The sequence below is a fragment of the Ranitomeya imitator genome, chromosome 9 (assembly GCF_032444005.1).
Source record: "Ranitomeya imitator isolate aRanImi1 chromosome 9, aRanImi1.pri, whole genome shotgun sequence".
NCBI classification, from domain to species: Eukaryota; Metazoa; Chordata; class Amphibia; order Anura; family Dendrobatidae; genus Ranitomeya; species Ranitomeya imitator.
The window spans coordinates 154,506,867-154,534,655 of record NC_091290.1 but is presented as its reverse complement, the minus strand read 5'-3'; the positions used below and the strand labels follow the sequence as shown (position 1 = coordinate 154,534,655).

Here is a 27,789-nt window from a genome sequence, read left to right as displayed (position 1 = left end):
GAAATCCCACTGAGTTTGTGGAGAACTGGCTGCTGGAGAAGATTGGGAGCACAGTGTTGACAAAAGTCTTTGCTGTTGAACGTGCTCATAGGGTCCCGCCGCAGCCCCCTGCCCCAGGAGCGAATCCCCGTACCATGCTTGCTAAAATACTGAACTACAGGGACAGAGACATTATCCTCAGAAAGGCTAGAGAGATGGAGGATCTGACGGCTGGAGGTCAGAAAATCGCCATTTATTCGGATTATTCCGCTGCGGTTCAGAAGCAGCGGATGAAGTTTACTGGAGTCAAGCGGCGACTGAGGGAGCTGGGAGTGCAGTATTCAGTGATGTTTCCCACCAAGCTGAGACTGGTGGCTTTTAATAAGTCACATTTCTTCCTGACACCGGAGGACGCTACCCAGTGGCTTGACACCAATGAGAAAAAGTTGAAAGGAGTGGGCGACTGACATGCCGGCGAGATTTGGCTGGAAATTGGTTTCTCTGTCGTTGGCGGAGAGTTCTGCGCTCGTTAGCGTCGGTTAAAAAAGTTGAGCAACTGCTGAGGGTTCTGCTAGGCCATGTTGAGGACTGGCCGGAGGGGACAGTACTGTCTACCAAATGTGGGAGAGGAGGGCTATGACGGATATTGTAAATTGGTTTGCTATTTTTCTTATATGTCATAGAAGTGCTATGATAAGTTATAATAAAGTTAAAGTTAGGGGAAATTATGTTTAGTGTGGCAGCGGGACGCGAATGGAGAGGGTTAAGTGAGGGAGAGTGTTCGCAGTGGGCAGTGGAGCCCCACTCTTGATGAGAGGAAGAATGCGTTATATTGGGGGGGTTAGGGGGGCAAGTTGGGAGGGGGCAGGGGGGGTGGGAGGGTTGGGGCAGCTCATACTTGGGAAATTGGATATTATGAGAAATGATGAGCCACAGGGGGGGAGAATGTATTAAAATATTGAGTTGGAATGTGAGAGGTCTGGCGGATAAAACACGGCGAGCGGCAAGTCTGCAGTATGTCCGAGAACAGAAGGTCTCAATGATATGCCTGCTGGAGACACATTTAGTGCGGGAGAGGGTGAACGTACTGAATGGGCGCTGGATACAGAGGGCGTATCATTCTACTTTCTCGACATATTCTAGGGGTGTGTCTCTGTTGATTCCTGTTGGGGTGCAATATGAGGAGGTAGCGGTAAAAGAAGATTTGGATGGTCAGTATGTGGTGGTGAAGTGTAAAATAAATGGAGTATTGATGTGTATAGCGGCAATGTATATTCCGCCCCCATACTCAAGCAAGAAGATAAGAGAGGTGCTGGAGAGGGTAGAGCGCTGGGGACCGTTACCATTACTAATTATCGGCGACCTTAATAATATATGTGATGACTTTTGGGACAAGAACAAAAAACCCCAGAATAGGACGGCGGGACATACCACTACGTTTGGGACTTATGTCAGGGAAGTGGGCATGGTTGATTTATGGAGAGTTAGGCATATCGGGGAAAGGACGTATTCATGCTACTCACCAGCTCGTGGTACGCTGTCTAGGATTGATCTGGCACTGGGTAACCGATTACTAGATACGATGGTAAGGGACGTGAGATATTTACCTAGGGCTCTCTCAGACCATAGTCCAGTTGAAGTGGAATTTAGACCAGTGGGGACACGGAACGGGAGCAGAAGGGAGTGGAAAATTCACCCTAATTGGCTACACAGTATAGACTTGGAGAAGATTAAGAAGGAATTGGTGGAATTTTTTGAGATAAATGAGGGTAGCGTAGATGTGCTTACTGTGTGGGAAGCCATGAAAGCGTACTTGAGAGGGCTGTTGTTTAGGGATATTAGCAGGTGTAAGCGGAAATCGAGAGAGGCAGAGAGGCTGGCGATAGATGGGCTGAGGGTGGCTGAAGATGAGATGGTAATAATGGGTACTTTGGAGGCTGGGAGGAGGCTAAAGGCAGCTCAAAGCCAGCTAGAGGCGGTCTTGCTGAGTAAGGCTGAAAGGAAGAGGGAATTCATGAATTTGGCCTATTATCAGGAGGGTGAATCAGTGGGTCATTTGCTGTCGCTGGTGGCATCTGCCCAGAGAAATACTTCATTTGTTCACTCTCTGGTGACTGAGAGCGGTGTTGCTGTTTCGGAGACTTCAGAGATTTTGGAGACTTTTGCAGATTTTTACGCAGACTTATACTCCTCTCGGGTAGATGGGTCAATGGAGGACACGGTGGCGTTCCTTGAGGAGTTGGAGCTCCCGAGGCTGAATGACACAGCTAGGGAGGATTTGGAGGCTCCCATTACGGAGGAGGAACTGGGACGGGCATTGCAGTCGATGGCTAATGGGAAGGCGCCTGGCGTAGACGGATTTCCTGCTGAAATTTATAAAAGCTTGGGGGAAGTGTTGATCCCTAAATTGAAGGCGGTCTTGGAAGAGGCTACGAATGGTGGAAGGCTACCGGCATTTATGCGGGAGGCCACAATAGTGGTGATTCCAAAGGAGGGGAAAGACCTGACACAGCCGGACTCATATCGGCCAATTTCTTTGCTTACTATCGACGTTAAACTCCTGGCTAAGGTGTTGGCGATGAGGTTGACAAGTGTTATTTCTGGCCTGGTACACTCAGACCAGTCTGGCTTTATGCCTGATAGGTCAACTGCGATTAATCTACGAAGGCTGTATATGAACTTGCAACTCAAAGCCGATAACTGTGGCCAGAGAGTTATTGCATCTTTAGACGCTCACAAGGCGTTCGATAGTGTGGAGTGGGGGTATCTCTGGCAGGTGCTCCGGAGTATGGGGTTTGGACCACAGTTCATATCCTGGATTCAATTAATGTACTCGATGCCGATGGCCAGGGTTAGGGTAAACGGGGAGTTGTCACGGACCATACAATTGGCTAGAGGGACGAGACAGGGGTGTCCGCTTTCCCCCCTTTTGTTTGCTCTGGCGGTGGAACCACTGGCCGCTACGCTTTGACGGTCTGATGAGAGGACGGGGTTTAAATATGGGATGATTGAAGAAAGGGTGGCGTTGTATGCGGATGATATTTTGTTGTTTCTGGCTGACCCGGTTGCATCCTTGGAGGGAGCCATTGGGATTATTGAACGATTCGGATCAGTGTCGGGACTTAGGATAAACTGGAGTAAGTCTATCTTGTTTAAGGTGGACGATGTGGATGGGGAACCATTGGAGGATGGGCGACTGGGGGTGACGAGTAAATTTAAGTACCTGGGAATATGGGTATCTATGCCGGTCACTGACTATATACATGAGAATCTGACTCCAATCTTGGGTGCCCTCAAGGCAAAGGCGGATGCATGGCTTAAGCTACATTTGTCTGTGGTAGGCAGGGTGAATCTTATCAAAATGATTCTGATGCCGAAAATATTGTATATTCTCCACAATGTGCCGGTCTGGATACCACGTGGGAAATTTAGACAGATCAACTCTCTGTTTAGGATTCTGATTTGGGGGAGGCAGCATCCGCGTATCAAACTGGAGACACTTCAGCGACCCAAGGATGATGGGGGTCTGGCATTGCCTAACCCTGAGTTGTACTTTCTTGCAGCCCAGAGTCAGCATTTAAGGGGCTGGGCGCATGAAGGGTCATCTGGGGCAGTACAGCGGTTGATGGAGGTGGTGACAAAAAGAAGGCCAGTGGTGCAATGTTTGGAGGATGGATCCTTGGAGAGTTTGGGGAAGCTATATCCGACTTTGCTGTTGATACGCAAGCTGTGGAGTAGATTGAGGCACATACGTGGGATCACGTACTTGACTAGATACTCGCCGCTATGGCATAATAACAATCTGAAAGAATTTGAGGCATTAGGGGTATTGATAGAATGGTTGGGCAAAGGGATTCAGTTTGTGTATCAAATAATTGAACAAGGTGAACTGAAATCATTTTCCCAATTGCAGGCGGAATTTGGCCTTGGGTCTGCAGGGGAGTATCAATATTTGCGGATGAGGCATGCCTTTGGAGCTCAGGGTAGGAACGGAGGTATTAGGATTCAAAGGGATATAGTACTGGAGTATGTGTGTAATGACGGGACGACTGGAGGAGTCATATCCACTCTGTACAGGGATCTGTTGCACACTTTTCTATTGGGGTTTCCAATAATGGCAAGAGCTAAATGGGAAAGGGATTTGGGCCCAATAGATAACGAGACTTGGGAGTCGGTGTTGGAATGGATCCCAAGACTGTCGCTGAGTGAACCGTATAGACTGTCACAGCTCTATGTGATACACAGAGTTTATAGGTCTCCGATGGTGCTATATAAGGCAGGATTGTGCAATGACTCTGAATGTCCGAGGTGTAGGTCTACGGATGCAGACATTTTCCATATGATGTGGACATGTCCGAGGTTGGTTGCCTTTTGGGTGGTAGTTTTGAGTCGTATGGAAGGTGCGTATGGATGCACGGTGCCAAGGGATCCAGTTGTCTGTTTGTTGGGATGTGTGGATGAGATTGGAGTGGATAAACACCTAAAGATAGCTATAGCCAGATTGTTATACATGGCTAGGAAGGTAATAGCTAGAAACTGGATTAGGGAAGAGCCGCCGTCAAGAGGAGAATTCCTCCAGTATGTGAAGCAGGGCCTGACACTAGAAAAAGGGATTTATAAGAAGAAAGGGAAAACTGAAACGTTCAATAAAATGTGGTCTCCATGGATTGCTATGGGATAGTAATGTGAAGTGTGGCTTATACGAATGGTTGAGGGATTAGATACTCTATTGTTTTAATGATGGTAGTAATTAACAAGATGAGCTGCTTTGTGGGGTGGGGGTGGGGGGCTTTGGGACCGAAGGGGGTTGTTTGAAGGGGGAGGGGGGGAAATACTCTGTATTGAAAATGTAAATGAAATATGTTAATTGCCTTGTTATTCTCAATAAAAATTTGAGTTAAAAAAAAAAAAAAAAGAAGTGCATGTCACTTCTTTTGTGCAGTTCTGCAGCGTTTCTGCACCCCTCCATAATAGAAATCCATTGGTAAAATCTGCACAAAAAACGCATAAAAAACACACAAAAAACGCATAAAAAACGCACCTGCGGATTCTGCCAGGAGATGCAGATTTAGTGCAGATTTTATGCAGAAAATTCTGCAGGAAATCTGCATTGTGTGCACACAGCCTTACAGTTGCTTCTTTTTAACTCTTTCAGGTTCCACGTCTGGTAAAAGTCACTCAAGAGAGTTCGCCGTACTTCCAGGTTGTCAGCCCTAATGACGTGTGTCACAAAGTGGCTCCGGGCATGCCATCCACGTTCCGTGTCCTCTTCACCCCTGAGGAGAATAAGGTAATCTGGGGCACGATCAGCATGAGCGGCCGATTCCACCAGAATCTACAGCTTTCAGTTCTTCTCTGGAGCCCTCCCAATTGGTATAAATTACATGTGAATGCACCAATGCTGGAAACGTTGTTAACTGCTGACATAAGAGAATATTTATTTTCTGGCATTGGGGCCCACAGTGGAGTGCTAGTGTCCCACCATCAGTGCTAGGCTTCCGAAGGGGTGACTTTGTGGTGTCTGCAGACAATGGTCGGTTGAGTATAATCCCGTGGGTACTGGTTAGGGCCCGTCCTCTGGTTCCTCCTTATTGCCCTGGGCTTCCCTTATTCCCATCTCAGGTTCTCTGCTCATAGCCCATTGACTGTATTTCCTTGCTGCCTCTTTGTGGCTCTTCTCCGAGCCTCTGCCGCCTTTTTTGCGCTGTTTTCATGGGGGATGCGCTTCCAAGTAGCCTCGCTCATCAATAACTCTTCTTGTGGCTAGACTAACTTTGTTCCGCCTGCAGGATGACCAGGTAGCACCCCTGAACCACCCAGGGTCGGAGAGCAGCCGGACTTCGATGCCCTTAAAGGCTTTTCGCACTCTTTTCTTAGGAAGGGGCTTATTTTCCTGTGTTTTTCTTTCCTGAACTGTCTGCACTGCTGCAAACACTGTTGCTCGCCTCTTCTCCTGTCATGGCAGGAGCTTCAGGAAGCGTCAGACGGATGTCCCGCGCTTTGAGGGCATAGTGTCGTGGTTTAGTGGCTCCTTCACCTTTCTTAGTACTGGTTGGCTCCCTTTTGGGCCTATTTCCATTTTCTTCCCTCACAACGTCCTCTCCTTGGGAAGGTTCCCCATCTTCCTTAGATAGTTCTTCCTGTCACACTCCTTTAGTTAGTTTTTTCGTACTGTGACGATTGTCTGCCATGTGGTCAGCCAGGCTTTCTCTGCGCCCCGTGACTTAACACTTCACCTCCCCAAGATTCCCCACTAGACTTGACTTTTCTGAATTGGTCCAGTCTTTGAACCAGGCCATAAGTAACTCGGCCAGCTTATCCTAATCTTTGGTCCATTGTTTAGAGACGGCCCAGCTCGCCCACAAGCATTTGCTTGCTTCAATCATTTCTCCTGGCTTCTTCTGACCTAGAGCTTGAGAACACGGCCCTTGCAGACGCTCTGGTAGGAGACATGGGGTTACGTCCCATAGTTCCTCCTCGAACGCTCCTGAAGCGGAGCCACCACACATGATGCTTCTTCTCCTGCCCAGTCCCCGGTAGACACATTAGCACTGTGGGACAACCTCCAGGTCAAGGACGACTCTGCTACTCCCAGTTGGGAAGCAGTTTCCTTCCGCTGACAACATGTCTCATTTCGCAACCATGAAGACTTTAATGATTTTCTTGCCAAAGAATGGGAATAACAAGATAGGCTCATGCCTTTCTCAAGGTGATTGGAAGCCCTCTATCCTGTTGCTGAAAAATTGGTTGTCATATGGTCCGTATCTTCTCAGTGAACCCCCTTTTCTCTGTTTCTACCTCCCTGGTGGCTGACAGCCCCTGCTCTGCTCTCCGGCAGGCCCTTCCTTCCTCTTTAATGGCATGACTTAACGTCAGTCTGTAGGGCTGTGAAATTGTCTTCAACCATCACACCACTCTTGGTCTGTGAAGGAATCCTGCCATTGTGGAACTAAGATTCATCTTACTGGTTCCCTCCAACTGGTCCTCCCTCCTCAGGGATCATCTGCTTCAAGTGCAGACCAACAACTCAAGCGCTGTGGCCACCCGAGCCATCATGAGAGTGCCGGGAGCCCTTCAGCCATGAAGGGAACCACCAGGATTCTTCTATGGGCAGAGCTCCTGGGTCCACATTCCCGGTGTGCAAAACTGGGCTCCGACTTTTCCCACCCAAGAACATCTGGATCTGGGAGAGTGGGCTCTCCTGCCTGAATTACGCAGAATGCTAAGCCTTCACTGGGGCTCCACGAGGATATGGACCTCTTCTTCATATCGCTGTCTCAATTACAGGAACCCATCCTATGGCACCAGTTCACGAGACACAAGGGGTTTCATGGTAGACTCTCTGATCAGTCAAGGGACAGAGTTCTCTCTGCTGTGTCTCTCCCTCCTCTTCCTTTGCCGTATTGTCAAGGTGGAGGGCACTCCACCTATCCTGATGGCTCCAGACTAGTCTCCCTAGGCTTGGTACTTTTTCAGCAACATTTCGCCCTTCCTTCCAGGCTTCAGGAGAAACCTTAACCTTGTCCTTTCTGTAGTCCGGGAGTCTCCTTTTGAGCCTCTTCACCTCATCTATCCCAGGTTCCTTCTGTGGACGATTGCGTATAGAGGTTATGGCCTCCAGAGATGCTTAGTACCTGAGCTCACTGCCTGTTCTTTCAGTGCTCCCTTTCTTGCTCAGCTTTGGATGAAAGGATGATATTGGGCACACGACCACCATGTCCTGATGACGGTCTTTGCCACCCTACCTTTGCCCAGCTCCAGTCCATCCCGGGAGCATTCTTTCCATCGTCTGGGTCTCGAGAGATCTAATAAGTCCTATTTTCCGGTTACGGGAGCCTTCCACTATTCCTGTTCTCACTTTTCATTATCCCTGATCAGCCACGTAAGAACGACCATCAGATCAGCTGTGGTGGAAGACTAACTATCCAGGAGCCTCCCTTTCTGATCACTGCTCCTTCCACAAGGGCGATGGGTCCTTCTAGGAGGTCAGTCCTCACGCCTCTGACGATCAGATCTCTGTGGCTACCTCCTGGGCTTTTGTTCACCCCTTTGTAAAATTTTACAAGCTCCACTTCTGCCGCTGCCATGTTGGGATGCATTTTGGGATGCAAGGTACGTCGGGTCGCTGGCTGCTAGGTGGCCTGCATGGTCAGCTTGTCCCACCCGTTGGAACTGCTTTAGGACGTCCCACAGTCTCGTGTCCCTTCAATGATATTAACGAGAAAACCGGATATTTCTGCTTGGCCTAAAATCCCTTTCTGGCAGAATACATTGGGGACGCAGCGCCCATCCTCTCCTGGTCCATGGGTCCGTTCAGGCTGCTGTTGGCCTGTGTGTTTTCCTTCCCCAGGTTCAGGTCATGATGGTCCCTGGTTGGTATATCTTCTTGGATTCTCACTGGTTCGGGTCACTGTCCTTCTCCTGGCACCAGCCCAGCTGTCTGAGGAGAGGCCAAAGCCCACTAGTGACGGGCACTTACCCACGCTCCTGTGTCCCCAAATGGGAAGTACAGTAATGAAATTTTCTCAAGAATTTGAGTTTTCAGCATTTGATCCACAAATGGCAGAAAAGGACAGAGACTGGAGTGTGCAAAACCTGAATTCTCCAGCAAAATGGCAGCCTCCATCCCTGCTCCGAGAAGCGGTGGCCAGTGACATTACAGATCCCAGTGGTGGTCCTGCAGAGCTGCCATCTGCCGCATTGTGCGGGTGTCGGAGCCTCCGGGTTTAGCAGAGCGGTGTCAGAGGAGACATTGTATATTCCCAGGGATATAGAGCTGCTTACACCAGTAACCCCAGTGGGATCCGTTCACCCCATTTACATGGCAGTGCCACTGTTCCAGGGGATTTCTATCCAATAAACTTTGTTTTGAAGTTGTGTTTAGTCAGATATCAAGTAGCCATGATAGCACCCGGGGGAGATGAGCGGCGCGCTGCTCTGGTGTCTTAGAAAGCTCGCCGTATTGTGTTGCATCACCTGACACAACGAACAGCTTCTCCCTTGTGGCGCCCATCACTCCGGAGAGCAGAGCCTGCTGGAATAGATGGTGCTGAAAACACGGTTTCACCACACTGAGAACATCAGCTTTATACTGGAGTAGTGATGTCATTGCAGATCGTACACAGTGCTGTGGCATGATGACCTCGTCCGGAGACCGCACTCTGAGCCTGAGCTGCTGCTGCTGCTGTCATCACATAGGAGAGCATAGCATTAATGGGATGTAGACCTCAGATTAGAGTATATATTCAATGTGCGGGAGTGATGTCACCACATCAGAGGCTGTAATCTGTGTCTGGGAGTGATGTCACCACATCGGAGGCCGTAATCTGTGTCCGGGAGTGATGTCACCACATCGGAGGCCGTAATCTGTGTCCGGGAGTGATGTCACCACATCGGAGGCCGTAATCTGTGTCCGGGAGTGATGTCACCACATCGGAGGCCGTAATCTGTGTCCGGGAGTGATGTCACCACATCGGAGGCCGTAATCTGTGTCTGGGAGTGATGTCACCACATCAGAGGCTGTAATCTGTGTCCGGGAGTGATGTCACCACATCAGAGGCTCTAATCTGTGTCCGGGAGTGATGTCACCACATCAGAGGCTGTAATCTGTGTCCGGGAGTGATGTCACCACATCGGAGGCTGTAATCTGTGTCCGGGAGTGATGTCACCACATCGGAGGCCGTAATCTGTGTCCGGGAGTGATGTCACCACATCAGAGGCCGTAATCTGTGTCCGGGAGTGATGTCACCACATCAGAGGCTGTAATCTGTGCCTGGGAGTGATGTCACCACATCGGAGGCCGTAATCTGTGTCCGGGAGTGATGTCACCACATCGGAGGCTGTAATCTGTGTCCGGGAGTGATGTCACCACATCAGAGGCTGTAATCTGTGTCCGGGAGTGATGTCACCACATCAGAGGCTGTAATCTAATGCCATATTGCAGGATAGGTAACTTCGGCTACACATGAGACTGTGAGGATCTGAGGTTGTGGGGTATAATGATCACCTAGGCAGGTTAACGATGCAACTATATTTTTATTCCTTACGGCCATGGTTGTACAACAAATCCATGTAGATGGAAAAAATACAATGTCCTCAGTGCACAAGTTCCCAATCTGAGATTTGTAGTTCCACTGGCCCTGTACCAGGCGATACCCACTGTCTCCCAACTTTTGATTGGTTCACAGTGTCACTGATTCGTCACGTGCCCGCTCTCACATGTGACTTGGGGTTGTGCCTGCAAGGGTTAATCTATCTCCCAACTCTCAGTCCAGCATTCAACCTCTGTCCTATGCTGTGATGGGAGCATAAATCACACACCGACCCAGGCCACACACCCACTCATACGCGCTGCCACCACTCACCGAATACACAGGCGATGAGTCCAGGAAATATTAATACTACTGTCTGCCAATCATAAGGCTCACACACCTTAGGCTATGGATTCTTTAGAGCATTCAAGGTTCAACTTGTTAAAGTTTTATACTTTAATACAAAAGTTCAGCTCTTACAAGTAAAGAAAAAGGTATAAAAATATGATAATACAAAGACACACAACTTATGCAAAACAGTATAAAATAACAGGAGAAATCTTACAGAAATCATCTAACTTTCAGTTGCTTTCTGCTCCCTGATGGGGGGGGGTGAATGGAGTTGGTGGAACACATCAGCTTCTCAGGCTGCCCTCACGTGTGAACACTTTTCTCTGTATACAGCCCTAATTTATAGCTTTGGTCTGGAGGTCAGGTTTCTAGACCCACCCCTCAGGTTAATATCATAATTGCTTGTTTTTGATTGGACCACGGCCGCGCTACTAATGAATATATTATTTTCTCTTGAGATCCTTTGGGTTAAAGTTCTCACAGAGATACTATCAGGCTGTAATTGACATCGATCTTCCAAGAGCTAGGAGGTGCCAAATGTTACCTTTCTTCTTGGCTTCCAGCAGGACCCCCTGGTGAGATTGGAGACAGAAGTCTACTTGTCTCAGAAAAATACATATTAAAGGGAACCTGTCACCCCGTTTTTTCAGTAGGAGATAAAAATACCGTTAAATAGGGCCTGAGCTGTGCTTTACAATAGTGTATTTTTTGTCCCCTGATTCCCCACCTATGCTGCCGAAATACCTTACAAAAGTGGCCTTTTTCGCCTGTCAATCAGGCTGGTCAGGTCAGATGGGCGCAGCGCTGTTTCTCCCCCACATCTTGCTTATGTTCCCGTTGGTGGCGGAGTGCTTCTCGCATGCGCAAGTGCCGAATGCACTGCGCAGCTGTAGAAAAAGAGCGCGCTCGCCGCTCGGTGGGCGCGGCCATCTTCCTGAGGCCGCGCGTGTGCAGATGGAGTCTCCTGCTTCCCGGGGCTTCAGGAAAATGGCTGCGGGATGCCGCGCGTGCGCAGATGGACATCGCGGCGGCCATTTTCCTAAAGCCGAGATTCGAACTCAGGCCCTATTTAACGGTATTTTTATCTCCTACTGAAAAAACGGGGTGACAGGTTCCCTTTAACACCTGGGTGCGACCTGCAGCTTTTCGAGACATTTGTTACATTATTGCCAGTAACACAATAAATCTATACATAGTCCACTGCATTCACTCCACATAGCCCTGCCCACTCTGCATAGCCACACCCACTTCACATAGCCACACCCTCTGCACATAGCCCTTCCCTCTCGACATAGTCACACTCACTCCACATAGCCCTGCCTACTCTGCATAGCCACACCCACTTCACATAGCCCTTCCCTCTCTGCATAGCCACACTCACTCTGCATAGCCACGCCCACTCCGCATAGCCACACCCACTTCACATAGCCACGCCCGCTTGACATAGCCACGCTCACTCCACATAGTCACACTCACTCCACATAGCCCTGCCTACTCTGCATAGCCACACCCACTTCACATAGCCCTTCCCTCTCTGCATAGCCACACTCACTCCACATAGCCACGCCCACTCCGCATAGCCACACCCACTTCACATAGCCACGCCCGCTTGACATAGCCACGCTCACTCCGCATAGTCACGCCCACTCCACATAGCCACACCCACTTCGCATAACCACGCCCTCTCCACTTAGCCACACCCTCTCCATCGTGACATCAGAGGTATCAAAAGCTAAGGAAATATGAGATGAGAAATAATAACGTCAGAGAAATGTGATGGTGCTTTCTACAGCGAATGTGCTTAATAATAATAATAATAATGGTGACATTTATACATTCATGAAGCTGAAAGCTGACTAACATCATCTCTATAATCTGAGGAGAATGGGAACTACAAGCCCCAGCAGTCACTCATATTATGCGCTCCACCCTCCTCTCATGTAAGAGACCTCTCCTCCTCATGAACCACCTCTTTCACGCCTTGAACTGATCCCGCAATGATTTCTGGGATTTGTAGTGTAACTGTCCCCATCTACCGTTTGTTACTGCATTCTCTGCACTACACTTCCCAGAATCCATTTGTGGCGCATGGGTTTCTGGGAACTATAGTTCACGTCTGCTGTTATCTAATGCGCAGGAGGGATTATTAAACTACGACTCCCAGCAGGCATTGCGGTGAATGGTGACACCGGAGCTTCTCTGCTTGTGGTGAACGGTGCTGATGTTAGTGGTTTCTGAGGTAAATGTCGCCGTTATGGGTCTTTATACCTGTAATCTGCCCTGAAATGTGAGAACACAACTGATGCCACATGTTCTACCTGTGCTGTGAGGTAAAATGTCTGCTGAGTGTCGTCTTCCCAATGCAGACATTTATCATTTTTAGTCATTTTATCATAAAATCTGAAAAAATGGAAAAATAATTCCCAGTGAAATAGTAGAAAAGAAACAATTTTGCTGTTTTGCTTTTTTTTCCTATATATGACGTTCATTCTGTGGTGAAAATGACCCGATGACACGATTCTCTGGGCCGGTACAATTATGGCGATAGCAAATTTATATTTTTGTGGTAAAAAAAAGGGGTCGCCATTTTCTGAGACCTGAAACATTTTCTTTCTATCTATCTATCTATCTATCTATCTATCTATCTATCTATCTATCTATCTATCTATCTATCATCTATCTATTGTCTATTATCTATCTATTGTCTATCTATATATCTATCTATTATCTATCTATTATCTATCTATTATCTATATATCTATTATCTATCATATATTATCTATCTATTATCTATATATCTATCTATTATCTATCTATTATCTATCTATTATCTATCTATTATCTATATATCTATTATCTATCATATATTATCTATCTATTATCTATATATCTATCTATTATCTATCTATTATCCATCTATCTATTATCTATCTATTATCTATCTATTATCTATATATCTATTATCTATCTATTATCTATCATATTATCTATCTATTATCTATCCATCTATCTATCATCTATCTATTGTCTATCTATATCTATCATCTATCTAATATCTATCTATTATCTATCTATTATCTATATATCTATTATCTATCATATATTATCTATCTATTATCTATATATCTATCTATTATCTATCTATTATCCATCTATCTATTATCTATCTATTATCTATCATATCTATCTATTATCTATCTATCTAATATCTATCTATTTATCTATTATCTATATATCTATTATCTATCATATATTATCTATCTATTATCTATCTATTATGTATCTATTATCTATCTATCTATTATCTATCTATTATCTATCTATCATCTATCTATTATCTATCTATCATCTATCTATTATCTATCTATTATCTATCTATCTATTATCTATCTATCTGTCATCTATCTATTATCTATCTGTTATCTATCTGTTATCTATCTATTATCTATCTATTATCTATCTATTATCTATCTATTATCTATCTATTATCTATCTATTATCTATCTGTTATCTATCTATTATCTATCTATTATCTATCTATTATCTATCTATTATCTATCTATTATCTATCTATTATCTATCTATTATCTATCTATCATCTATCTATTATCTATCTATCATCTATCTATTATCTATCTATCTATTATCTATCTGTTATCTATCCATTATCTATCTATTATCTATCTATCTATTATCTATCTATCTATTTATTATCTATCATCTATCTATTATCTATCTATTATCTATTATCTATCTATCTATTATCTATCATCTATTATCTATCTATTATCTATCTATTATCTATTTATTATCTATTATCTATTTATTATCTATCTATCTATCTATTATCTATCTATTATCTATCTATTATCTATCTATTATCTATCTATTATCTATCAGCTATCTATAGTATATCTATCATCTATATATCTATTATCTATATATCTATCATCTATCTATCATCTATCTATTATCTATCTATTATCTATCTATTATCTATCAGCTATCTATCTATAGTATATCTATCATCTATATATCTATTATCTATCATCTATATATCTATCATCTATATATCTATTATCTATCATCTATATATCTATCATCTATCTATCATCTATCTATCATCTATCTATCTATTATCTATCTATCATCTATTTATCTATTATCTACCTATTATCTCTCTATTCTACTATGTAACACAATTTTTGTTCCTGGCTTCCCAGTGTAATATTTCAACTGCTTATGTTTAAAGACTATGGAAAAACGACTACATTCAGCACAAACTGTGATTTTATGACCACAGGCCAGAAATATTTCATATTTATTGTGTTAAAAAAAGGAAATTACATTATAACAAATTTTTATTTATTTTTTGTTCCTGGGTCCAAAGTGTGTTTTCCTAACCCGTTATGCCTAAAACAAATAGAAAATAGTTGCTTTGCTTCTCTGATCAGGACAATGACATTTTGAAATTTGTCTGTTTTCGGGAAAATTCTCCATTCGTATTCAGTACTGAGGAGTCTTCATTGTCCTGATCACCGAAGCAACGTTTTTGTGAAACAACAACTATTTTCTATTTGTTTTAGGCATAACGGGTTAGGAAAACACACTTAGGAACAAAAAATAAATAAAAATTTGTTACATTGTGAACTATCTATCTATTTATCTATCTATCATTATATATATAGCAAAGTGTATGTATGTGTGTATGTATCAAGCCACACCCACTCTACAGCCCCACCCTCTCCGCATAGCCACACTCCCTGCACACACAAAGCCCCGTCCACACGGCCCACATTGTCAGCGCACACGGGCGGAGACACACTCACCTCAAAAGCCTCCCTGAAAAACTCACTGGCTGTGATGTCCCAGCTGCTGCGAGCTACAATCGGGGCCGCCACCTTCAGAGTATCAGTGTGCGGCATGCACAGGCCACATCTAGCTGCGTTGCGTCTAGAAAGGAGTTGCTCCTGTGAGGCATGATGTTAAGGGAAAGGGAGGTGCCTCATGGATTACACAGCTGTGCTCATAACAGGAAGTTGCTGTGCAGATGTGAGGGGAAAAGAGGAGTGAGGTGAAAATGAGAGGAGTGAGAGGAAGAGAGGAGTGAGGAGAAAATGAGAGGAGTGAGGTGGAAATGAGAGGAGTAAATTGAAAATGAGAGGAGTGAGATGAAAATGAGAGGTATGAAGTGAAAAAGAGGAGTGAGGTGAAAAAGAGGAGTGAGGTGAAAAAGAGGAGTGAGGTGAAAAAGAGGAGTGAGGTGAAAAAGAGGAGTGAGGTGAAGAGAGGAGTGAGGTGAAGAGAGGAGTGAGGTGAAGAGAGGAGTGAGGGGAAGAGAGGAGTGAGGGGAAGAGAGGAGTGAGGGGAAGAGAGGAGTGAGGGAATGAGGGGAAAATGAGAGGAGTGAGGGGAAAATGAGAGGAGTGAGGGGAAAATGAGAGGAGTGAGGGGAAAATGAGAGGAGTGAGGGGAAAATGAGAGGAGTGAGGGGAAAATGAGAGGAGTGAGGGGAAAATGAGAGGAGTGAGGGGAAAATGAGAGGAGTGAGGGGAAAATGAGAGGCGTGAGGGGAAAATGAGAGGAGTGAGGGGAAAATGAGAGGAGTGAGGGGAAAATGAGAGGAGTGAGGGGAAAATGAGAGGAGTGAGGTGGAAGTGAGAGGAGTAAATTGAAAATGAGAGGAGTGAAGTGAAAAAGAGGAGTGAAGTGAAGTGAAAAAGAGGAGTGAAGTGAAAGAGGAGTGAGGTGAAAAAGAGGAGTGAGGGGAAGAGAGGAGTGAAGGGAAGAGAGGAGTGAGGGAATGAGAGGAGTGAGGGAATGAGAGGAGTGAGGGAATGAGAGGAGTGAGGGGAAAATGAGAGGAGTGAGGGGAAAATGAGAGGAGTGAGGGGAAAATGAGAGGAGTGAAGTGAAAATGAGGGGAAGAAAGGAGTGAGGTGAAAATGAGGGGAAGAGAGGAGCGAGGTGAAAATGAGGGGAAGAGAGGAGTGAGGGGAAAATGAGTGAGGTGAAAATGAGGGGAAGAGAGGGGTGAGGTGAAAATGGAGTGAGGGGAAGAGAGGAGTGAGGGAATGAGAGGAGTGAGGGGAAGAGAGGAGTGAGGGAATGAGAGGAGTGAGGGGATGAGAGGAGTGAGGGGATGAGAGGAGTGAGGGGATGAGAGGAGTGAGGGAATGAGAGGAATGAGGGAATGAGAGGAGTGAGGGAATGAGAGGAGTGAGGGAATGAGAGGAGTGAGGGGAAAATGAGGGGAAGAGAGGGGTGAGGTGAAAATGGAGTGAGGGGAAGAGAGGAGTGAGGGGAAAATGAGAGGAGTGAGGTGAAAATGAGGAGTGAGGGAATGAGAGGAGTGAGGGGAAAATGAGAGGAGTGAGGAAATGAGAGGAGTGAGGGGAAAATGAGAGGAGTGAGGGGAAAATGAGGGGAAGAAAGGTGAGGTCAAAATGAGGGGAAGAGAGGAGTGAGGTGGAGAAGAGAGGAGTGAGGTGAAAATGAGGGGAAGAAAGGTGAGGGGAAGAGAGGAGTGAGGTGAAAATGAGGGGAAAATGAGGAGTGAGGTGAAAATGAGGGGAAGAGAGGGGTGAGGTGAAAATGGAGTGAGGGGAAGAGAGGAGTGAGGGAATGAGAGGAGTGAGGGAATGAGAGGAGTGAGGGGAAGAGAGGAGTGAGGGGAAGAGAGGAGTGAGGGAATGAGAGGAGTGAGGGGAAAATGAGAGGAGTGAGGGGAAAATGAGAGGAGTGAGGGGAAAATGAGGGGAAGAGAGGGGTGAGGTGAAAATGAGGAGTGAGGTGAAAATGGAGTGAGGGGAAGAGAGGAGTGAGGGGAAAATGAGAGGAGTGAGGGGAAAATGAGAGGAGTGAGGGGAAAATGAGAGGAGTGAGGGGAAGAGAGGAGTGAAGTGAAAAAGAGGAGAAGAGAGGAGTGAGGGGAAAATGAGGAGTGAGGGGAAAATGAGGAGTGAGGGGAAAATGAGGAGTGAGGGGAAGAGAGGGGTGAGGTGAAAATGAGAGGAGTGAGGGGAAGAGAGGAGTGAGGTGAAAATGAGGAGTGAGGTGAAAATGAGGGGAAGAGAGGGGTGAGGGGAAAATGGAGTGAGGGGAAAATGAGAGGAGTGAGGGGAAAATGAAAGTGCTGTGTATTAAGGATTAGTGTGAGGTGCAGGAGTTTTACAGGCAATGTTACACACCAAGGACAATTGCTTAATAGGCAATGTTCATCTTTGCACCAGAAGGAAAAAACAAAAATGTTGTTTATCAAAAGCCTCTTGAATGACTTGAAAATAAAATACTATCAATAATTGGGTAATCATTTAGTTAATTTGTGTGTAAATCTATAGTGTTTAATATATGATTTGAAATGTTTTTATGTGCAATATGATAATTACAATTTGTTATAACTATCCACAGATAGTTACTTTGCCCGGCAATGCCGGGTTCTTCAGCTAGTATCTAATAAAACACCACAATATCAACCCAACCAGGCTCTGTGCTGAAAACCGTCTCTATCTCGTGGAGCTGTGGACTCCGCTCTGCGTCCATTTGTCCTGTAGTCTTCAGTAAGTGGCCATCTCCTTACAGAGACCTTTGCTCCTCTGCTCTCTTTTTCCATTAGGATTACGTTCATGAGTTGATTTGCATTACTGAACGAGAGAAGTTTGTGGTCCCCGTGCGAGCAATCGGAGCCCGTGCCATGTTGGATTTTCCAGACCAGATACGTTTCGAGGTCTGTCCGGTCAAGTACAACACCCAGAAAACGCTCCTGGTGCGAAACATTGGCAATCGGGAGGCTCGATTCCAGCTCCTGACCCAGAGGTAGGGAAGTAACACAAAGTGGTCGGACTGTATAGAGAGGCAGGAGCCCTGAGCGTCCATGTGTGTGGATGGAAATGATCGTCTTTCTGTTTCAGGCCTTTCCAGGTGGAGCCGGTGTCTGCAGTGCTGGACACAGGGAACTGTATGCAGGTCACCATGGAGTTCCAACCTATGGAAGTTGGAGATCACAGACACCACATGGTCATCCATTATGACACAGGTGACTGATTCCAATGTACCTGACATATGTGGGACACGGCAAGGACACATGGTGTGACGCAGGAGATCGGGAGATCACGTGATGTGATATGGGCGATCGGGAGGACACGTGATGGGATATGGGAGATCGGAACCACATGTCATGTGATATGGGACATACGAAGGACATGTGATGTGATATGTTAGATTGGGAGGACATGTGATGTGATATGGGAGATCGGGAGGACACAGGATGTGATATGGGACATACGAAGGACATGTGATGTGATATGTTATATTTGAAGGACATGTGATGTGATATGTTAGATTGGGAGGACACGTGATGTGATATGGGAGATCGGGAGGTCATGTGATGTGATATGATATGGGAGATGGGGAGAACATGTGATGTGATATGGGACATATGAAGGACATGTGATGTGATATGGGAGATCTGGAGGACACGTGATGTGATATGGGAGATCGGGAGGACACGGGATGTGATATGGGAGATCGGGAGGACACGGGATGTGATATGGGAGATCGGGAGGACACGGGATGTGATATGGGAGATCTGGAGGTCACATGATCACATGATGGACACATGATAAAAGAGATACTAAGGACATATGTGATATGGGAGATGGGGAGAACATGTGATGTGATATGGGACATATGAAGGACATGTGATGTGATATGGGAGATCGGGAGGACACGTGATGTGATATGGGAGATCGGGAGGACACGTGATATGATATGGGAGATCGGGAGGACATGTGATGTGATATGTTAGATTGGGAGGACATGTGATGTGATATGGGAGATCGGAAGGACATGTGATGTGATATGTTAGATTGGGAGGACATGTGATGTGATATGGGAGATCGGAAGGACATGTGATGTGATATGGGAGATTGGGAGGATACATAATGTGATATGGGAGATACGAAGGCATTTGATGTGATATGTTAGATTGGGAGGTCACATGATGTGATATGGGAGATCGGAAGGACATGTGATGTGATATGGGAGATTGGGAGGACACGTGATGTGATATGGGAGATCGGGAGGACACGTGATGTGATATGGGAGATTGGGAGGACACGTGATGTGATATGTTAGATTGGGAAGACGTGATGTGATATGGGAGATCGGAAGGACATGTGATGTGATATGGGAGATCGGAAAGACATGTGATGTGATATGGGAGATTGGGAGGACACGTGATGTGATATGGGAGATTGGGAGGACACGTGATGTGATATGGGAGATTGGGAGGACACGTGATGTGATATGGGAGATTGGGAGGATACATGATGTGTTATGGGAGATACGAAGGCATTTGATGTCATATGTTAGATTGGGAGGACATGTGATGTGATATGGGAGATCTGGAGGTCACATGATGTGATATGGGAGATCGGGAGGACACGGGATGTGATATGGGAGATCTGGAGGTCACATGATCACATGATGGACACATGATAAGAGATACTAAGGACATATGTGATATGGGAGATTGCGAGGATACATGATGTTATATGAGAGACTGGGAGGACACGTGATGGGAGATTAGAAGGACACGTGGTGTGAGACACGTGATATGGGAGACTGGGAGGACACATGTCATGGTGTAAGACAATAAGCCAGGATGGTCTCACATTGTAGATTCTGATGGGATTGATGACCTGTCTTGTTCTCCGATTGACAATGACCTTTATCAGTGATCACATCAAGCTGTCGACTTGTTGGATACGTGGAGAGTATCTGGTGACTGCGGCTGTGCCAGAGCTGAAAGTGAATGACACCCAGATTAGTGTAGTGTGAACGCACACATAGCCTGCCACATGTAGACCACTACACAGACCAGCACACATAGACCGCCACTCGTAAACCACTAGACACAGACCACCACACATAGAAGATCGCCTCATATAGACCGTCTCACCTAGAGCAACAGACCACCATATGTAGATTGCCATGTGCAGGCCGCCAGACATAGCCACCACATATAGAAGACTACCACATGTAGACCAGGAGAAACAGACCACCACACGTAGACCGGCAGACACAGACCACCACATGTAGACGACCAGACACAGATCGCCACACGTACACCACAAGACACACCGCCACACATTGATCACCAGACACACCCCGGCACATGTAGACCTGCCACGTGTAGACCGCCAGACACAGACCATCACATAGAAGACCGCCAGACGTTGCCCAGCAGACACAGACCGCCACATGCAGACTGACATGCGTAGACCGCCACGCGTAGATGACTGCCAGACACAGACCACCACACGTAGAAGGCTGCCAGACACAGATCACCACACGTAGAAGTCCGCCAGACACAGATCGCCACGCGTAGAAGACCGCCAGACACAGATCACCACGCGTAGAAGACCGCCAGACACAGATCACCACACATAAAAGGCCGCCAGACACAGACCGCCATGCGTAGAAGACCGCCAGACACAGATCACCACACATAAAAGGCCGCCAGACACAGACCGCCACGTGTAGAAGACCGCCAGACACAGACCGCCATGCGTAGAAGACCGCCAGACACAAACCGACACCCGTAGAAGACCGCCAGACACAGACCGCCTTGCGTAGAAGACCGCCAGACACAGATCACCACGCGTAGAAGACCGCCAGACACAGATCACCACACATAAAAGGCCGCCAGACACAGATCGCCACGCGTAGAAGACCGCCAGACACAGATCACCACACATAAAAGGCCGCCAGACACAGACCGCCACGTGTAGACCGCCAGACACAGACCGCCATGCGTAGAAGACCGCCAGACACAAACCGACACCCGTAGAAGACCGCCAGACACAGACCGCCTTGCGTAGAAGACCGCCAGACACAGACCGCCACGCGTAGAAGACCGCCAGACCTCGACCACCACACGTAGAAGGCCCCCAGACACAGACCGCCACACGTAGAAGACTGCCAGACACAGACCGCCACACGTAGAAGACTGCCAGACACAGACCGCCATGCGTAGAAGACCGCCAGACACAGACCGCCACACGTAGAAGGCCCCCAGACACAGACCGCCACACGTAGAAGGCCCCCAGACACAGACCGCCACACGTAGAAGGCCCCCAGACACAGACCGCCACACGTAGAAGGCCCCCAGACACAGACCGCCACACGTAGAAGGCCCCCAGACACAGACCGCCACACGTAGAAGTCCGCCACACCAAGACCAGCAGGCACAGACAGCCACATGCAGACCAGCAGGCACAGACCTCCACACGTAGACACCTGTCGCCCCTTACTGGGCTTTGTTGTTCTCCCCCAGGTGAGGATCTGCACGTTGCCCTGTACGGCGCCGCTGCCGACATGAACATGCGACTAGACAAAAATTCACTAACCATTGAGAAGACCTTCCTGTCCTTGGCCAACCAGAGGACAGTCACCATCTGCAACCGCAGCGACGTCATTGCGCACTTCCAGTGGAAAGAATTTGCTTCTCAGGAGGAAGAGGAGCGACAGAAGCAGAGGTAACGCTGCTCCAGCAGTATGGTCGCGTATACATGCGAGTACTGCTATCAGTAGGGTCACAATGCAGGTGCCGTCCTCCTCCCCTTGGTCGTCAGTAAAGACAGCGGTGTACACACTGCAGCCAGTTTTCCAGCTCTGGGGTGAGGAGATGCTGGAGCATGCAGTATTGTGTGTGCACAACGTGTCACACAGGTATTCACCCTTAGCTGCTTCGTGTGGCAGGGGTTAATCTCTGTGTGGGCTGTGATGCAGTCAGTGGCTTTGTCAGTTTGCAGAACTACACATCCGCTTGTATTATATAAGATGACAACACACCACCGAATACATGAGCATCAAAGAAGTAAGGCGATGGCTGTGCGTCCTGCAAGCCTGTCCCCGGTAATGAGAAGTGGCAATCCTGCACTAATTGCTCCTGTGCAGATTAATATTTAACATCTGGATGTGGCGCGCCTGCCATAGCCGCGCTGCTGTCTGCGGAGTGCTGCCTCATTACTGGGGCAAGTAATAAGCCCTACCAAGTACTCCACAATCTGCAAGGGTTACATCTGGGCCAGCACTTGCCCCTCAGGGCCACAGCGGAGCGATGTCTCCATTTTCCTCAGTTTTTAATGACATTAACTAGAGATGAGCAATCTTGTGCTGAAGAAAGTACTTTCCCCAATAGCAACGTCATCTGCATCGGCTTTGTCACACAGCCAGGACCCCCGGCGGCGTCACACAGCCAGGAACGCGTCGTCATCACACAGCAAGAACCCCAGCATCCTACTGCAGCCAGGACGGCGTCGTCACACATAAAAGACCGGCGTCACACAGCCAGGACGACGATGTCGTCACACAGCCAGGACAGCGTCGTCACACAGCTAGGATGGCGTCGTCATCACACAGCCAGGACCTCAGCATCCTGCAGCCAGGACCATGTACATGTACATGAAGGACCCTGGCGTCTTTCTGCAGCCAGGACCACAGCGTCGTCACACAACCAAGACCTTGTCATCGTCACAGAGCCAGGACCACGGCATCCTTCTGCAGTCAGGATCGCGTAGTCGTCACACAACCAGGACCTTGTCATCACAGAGCCAGGACCCCGGCGTCCTCCTGCAGCCAGGACCTTGGCATCCTCCTGCAGCTAGGACCGTGGCGTTGTCACACAGCCAGGACCCCAGCATCGTCCTGCAGCCATGACCACGGCATCCTGCAGGCAGAACCGCCTCGTTGCCACATGACAGACACTAAAGTCCTCCTGCAGCCAGGACTGTGTTGTCGTCACACAGCCAGGACCCCGGTGTACTCCTGATACCGGAGCTCTGTATATACTGTGCTGTCTGGATCCCCGGATACCGGAGCTTTGTATATGCTGTGCTGTCTGGATCCCCTGATACTGGAGCTCTGTATATACTGCGCTGTCTGGATCCCCTGATACTGGAGCTTTGTATATACTGTTCTGTCTGGATCCCCTGATACTGGAGCTCTGTATATGCTGTGCTGTCTGGATCCCCTGATACTGGAGCTCTGTATATACTGTGCTGTCTGGATCCCCTGATACTGGAGCTCTGTATATACTGTTCTGTCTGGATCCCCTGATACTGGAGCTCTGTATATGCTGTGCTGTCTGGATCCCCTGATACTGGAGCTCTGTATATACTGCGCTGTCTGGATCCCCTGATACTGGAGCTCTGTATATACTGTTCTGTCTGGATCCCCTGATACTGGAGCTCTGTATATGCTGTGCTGTCTGGATCCCCTGATACTGGAGCTCTGTATATGCTGTGCTGTCTGGATCCCCTGATACTGGAGCTCTGTATATGCTGTTCTGTCTGGATCCCCTGATACTGGAGCTCTGTATATACTGTTCTGTCTGGATCCCCTGATACTGGAGCTCTGTATATACTGTTCTGTCTGGATCCCCTGATACTGGAGCTCTGTATATACTGTTCTGTCTGGATCCCCTGATACTGGAGCTCTGTATATACTGTTCTGTCTGGATCCCCTGATACTGGAGCTCTGTATATGCTGTTCTGTCTGGATCCCCTGATACCGGAGCTCTGTATATACTGTGCTGTCTGGATCCCCTGATACTGGAGCTCTTGTTTCGCTGTGATTCTCTTTCTTATTATTGTTTTTTATTATTATTCTCTTTCTTACTTGTCAGAAATCCTCATGATGCTGCTGTTGTTGGGTCCTTATTTTCCAGGCTGCGCTCTGATCTGCTCGCTGAGGAGGAGCAGGAGACGGACCGCTTTTTGGAGCAATGCGGGGCAGATCCGGCTCTCCAGGAGCGCCTCTCGCTGCTCAGCCGCACCTTTCACAACCGCCGTAGAGCAGCTTATGTTGACGCCATGTTGTTTTCCGATTCAGTGTTTCAGCTGGAGCCCGTGGTGAGTGCGGCCGTGTCTGGTGGTGGGTCAGGCCCTCATTACTTTGTGCACGCTGCAGCACCCCAGTGTGATGAGTCCTGGACCCTCATCTTCCTCCCTGAAGCAAATGACAGCCACATCATCTCTGGCTTTGTATATTGATTGTCTAATGGACCTATTGTCCCATTCTCAGATAATCCTAACATCTCTGCTGGCTGTCAGTGAACTGAAGCATCGGTTTATCTCCAGCAGTGGTACCCTATGCCTCGTCTTCTCACACAGCTGGCAGTGGTCACCTGTGTCTTCAAAGTGTCCAGTCACTGACTGCAAGCAGAGATCTGTAATGCTGGGAGGTGACTCACCTGATGGTGGGGGGGGTGACTCGCCTGGTGGGCAGTCACTCACCTGGTGGGGGGTGACTCGCCTGGTGGGGGGGGGGGGGGGTAAATCGGCTGGTGGTGGGGGGGTGACTCGCCTGGTGGGGAGTGATTCGCCTGTTGGTGGGCGGTGACTCGCCTGGTGGTGGGCGGTGACTCACCTGGTGGTGGGCGGTGACTCGCCTGGTGGTGGGAGGTGACTCGCCTGGTGGTGGGGTGACTCGCCTGGTGGTGGGGGGTGACTCGCCTGGTGGTAGTGGGGTGACTCGCCTGGTGGGGGGGGTGACTCGCCTGGTGGGGGGGGGGGGTGACTCGCCTGGTGGTAGTGGGGTGATTCGCCTGGTGGGGGGGGGGGGGTGACTCGCCTGGTGGGGGGGGTGACTCGCCTGGTGGGGGGGGTGACCCGCCTGGTGGGGGGGTGACTCGCCTGGTGGGGGTGACTCGCTTGGTGGGGGGGTGACTCGCCTGGTGGTGGGGGGTGACTCGCCTAGTGGTGGGGTGAATCACCTGGTGGGGGTGACTCGCCTGGTGGTGGTGGGGGGTGAATCACCTGGTGGGCGGTGACTTGCCTGCGGGGTCTTGTTGTGAGCTGAGCTTTTGTTTCTGACTTCAGGAGGGGGACGTCTGGCCTAACTCCTCGGTGCAGGTGACGGTGGTCTTCAGGCCTCAGGCTGCCAGGATATACCAGCGGACGGTTTACTGTGACATCACAGGTATCCTGTATCCCCCGGCGGCTCTGCCGCGCTGCTAACAGCCGTGTGCGGTGACACCAATGGTCACAGGCAGTTCATTCCATGTCTTTACCGCAGGTCGTGAATCCAGACTGCCCCTGCGACTACGAGGTGAGGGCCTGGGGCCCAAACTTTGCTTCAACTTTGAGGAGTTGGACATTGGGAAGGTGTTTGTGGGGTCCACGCACAACTACGAGGTCAGTGCTTTCCCCTATAGTCCAGACTGCAGCTTTTCAGACTTCTGGAGCAGCCAGCGATCGCCAGGAATTAATAAGTGCTGCGGCCTTCACACGCTAACGCCATTTTCTTAACCGTTGGGGATATGTTTAGATGGCGGCACGAGAGCTTCTGTCCTTGTCCATTATGTGATCCCTGGCACTGGACGGGTCATGCAGGGTGGTCAACTAGTTCATCATCTCGGCTGCTCTGGGGTGTCTCCTCCATCACTGGGGCTGCCCGCTCTCTTACTGTAGCCACTTGGCTTTTTCCCAGCCCTTTCTGTGTGTGATCTGTCACCCATCCATTTATGGCTGAAATATGTCCATGATCGCCCACCATGAGCCCCAGTAATGGCTGTGGGCTCTTTCTTGTCTTTCCTCTTAAAAGGTCATCCTTAGAAATGAAGGTGCTATTGATGGCCTCTTCAGCCTGGCACCCCACACCTCTGCCCTGGCATCCTGCTTCACCTTTACTCCCGGTGAGGGTATCATTCTGCCTGACGGACACCAGGCCGTGCAGGTGGCCCTGTGCTGCCACGTGCTGGGGGACTTCTCCGAGGATTTCCACTTCATCGTGGATGGCACTCCCGATGACGTCACACTAACAATCAGGTATATTACATGGCATCAGGGTCCCTGGTAGGTGATGTGGTCAGATCGGGGCCCAGAGGAGGAGAATGCAGTCGTCCACCTGTCTGTGTTTGTGGACGATGTGTCATGTGTGTAGTACTGATATCTGTGTGCTGATCTGCAGGGGCTGCATCATCGGACCCACCTTCCACTTCAGCGTGCCCGCCTTACACTTTGGGGATGTGTCTTTTGGTGAGTGTCGTCAGCATATCTATTTGCCTTGCTATAGAAAAAAGCCTAGTCTGCCAGTGCCATCTCCACACTGTTAACGTCCATATATACTGAACGTCCCCTCCGGACCCCCCTCCTATAAAACTACAGAGCCGGCTGTGCACTGTGTATGACAGCAAGTCCTCCATCTGCCTGTATGTTACACCGAGTACTCTGTCTACCTGTATATAACACCATATCCTCCGTCTGCCTGTATGTAACACCGAGTACTCCGTCTACCTGTATATAACACCATATCCTGTCTGCTTGTATGTAGCACCGAGTACTCCGTCTACCTGTATATAACACCATATCCTCCGTCTGCCTGTATGTAACACCAAGTCCTCCGTCTGCCTGTATGTAGCACCGAGTACTCTGTCTACCTGTATATAACACCATATCCTCTGTCTGCCTGTATGTAGCACCGAGTACTCTGTCTACCTGTATATAACACCATATCCTCTGTCTGCCTGTATGTAACACCGAGTACTCCGTCTACTTGTATATAACACCATATCCTCTGTGTGCCTGTATGTAACACCGAGTACTCCATCTACCTGTATATAACACCATATCCTCTGTCTGCCTGTATGTAGCACCAAGTACTCGGTCTACCTGTATATAACACCATATCCTCTGTCTGCCTGTATGTAGCACCAAGTACTCTGTCTACCTGTATATAACACCATATCCTCCGTCTGCCTGTATGTAACACCGAGTACTCCGTCTACCTGTATATAGCACCATATCCTCCGTCTACCTGTATATAACACAGAGTACTCCGTCTACCTATATATAACACCATATCCTCTGTCTGCCTGTATGTAGCACTGAGTACTCTGTCTACCTGTATATAACACCATATCCTCCGTCTGCCTGTATGTAACACCGAGTACTCCGTCTACCTGTATATAGCACCATATCCTCCGTCTACCTGTATATAACACAGAGTACTCCGTCTACCTGTATATAACACCATATCCTCTGTCTGCTTGAATGTAGCACCGAGTACTGTCTACCTGTATTTAACACCATATCCTCTGTCTGCAAGTAACACCGAGTTCTCCGTCTACCTGTAAATAACACCTATATAACACCATATCCTCTGTCTCCCTGTATGTTGCACCGAGTACTCTGTCTACCTGTATATAACACCATATCCTCTGTCTGCCTGTAAGTAACACCGAGTTCTCCGTCTACCTGTATATAACACCTATATAACACCATATCCTCTGTCTCCCTGTATGTTGCACCGAGTACTCTGTCTACCTGTATATAACACCATATCCTCTGTCTCCCTGTATGTTGCACCGAGTACTCTGTCTACCTGTATATAACACCATATGCTCTGTCTGCCTGTAAGTAAC

The 27,789-nt window shown here is 48.1% G+C and overlaps 1 protein-coding gene across 1 annotated transcript in view; it reads left to right on the top strand.

Annotated features, from left to right (window-relative positions):
• HYDIN (HYDIN axonemal central pair apparatus protein) overlaps positions 1–27,789 on the top strand; it is a 152,444-nt gene that overhangs the window by 11,390 nt on the left and 113,265 nt on the right. The window contains exons 3-11 of the mRNA XM_069739547.1: positions 5,135–5,269; positions 17,977–18,176; positions 18,272–18,396; positions 21,700–21,901; positions 24,094–24,277; positions 25,247–25,346; positions 25,443–25,561; positions 25,971–26,194; positions 26,337–26,404. Of these exons, the coding sequence (XP_069595648.1) occupies positions 5,135–5,269; positions 17,977–18,176; positions 18,272–18,396; positions 21,700–21,901; positions 24,094–24,277; positions 25,247–25,346; positions 25,443–25,561; positions 25,971–26,194; positions 26,337–26,404 (1,357 nt within the window). The remainder of the gene's footprint in view (positions 1–5,134; positions 5,270–17,976; positions 18,177–18,271; positions 18,397–21,699; positions 21,902–24,093; positions 24,278–25,246; positions 25,347–25,442; positions 25,562–25,970; positions 26,195–26,336; positions 26,405–27,789) is intronic.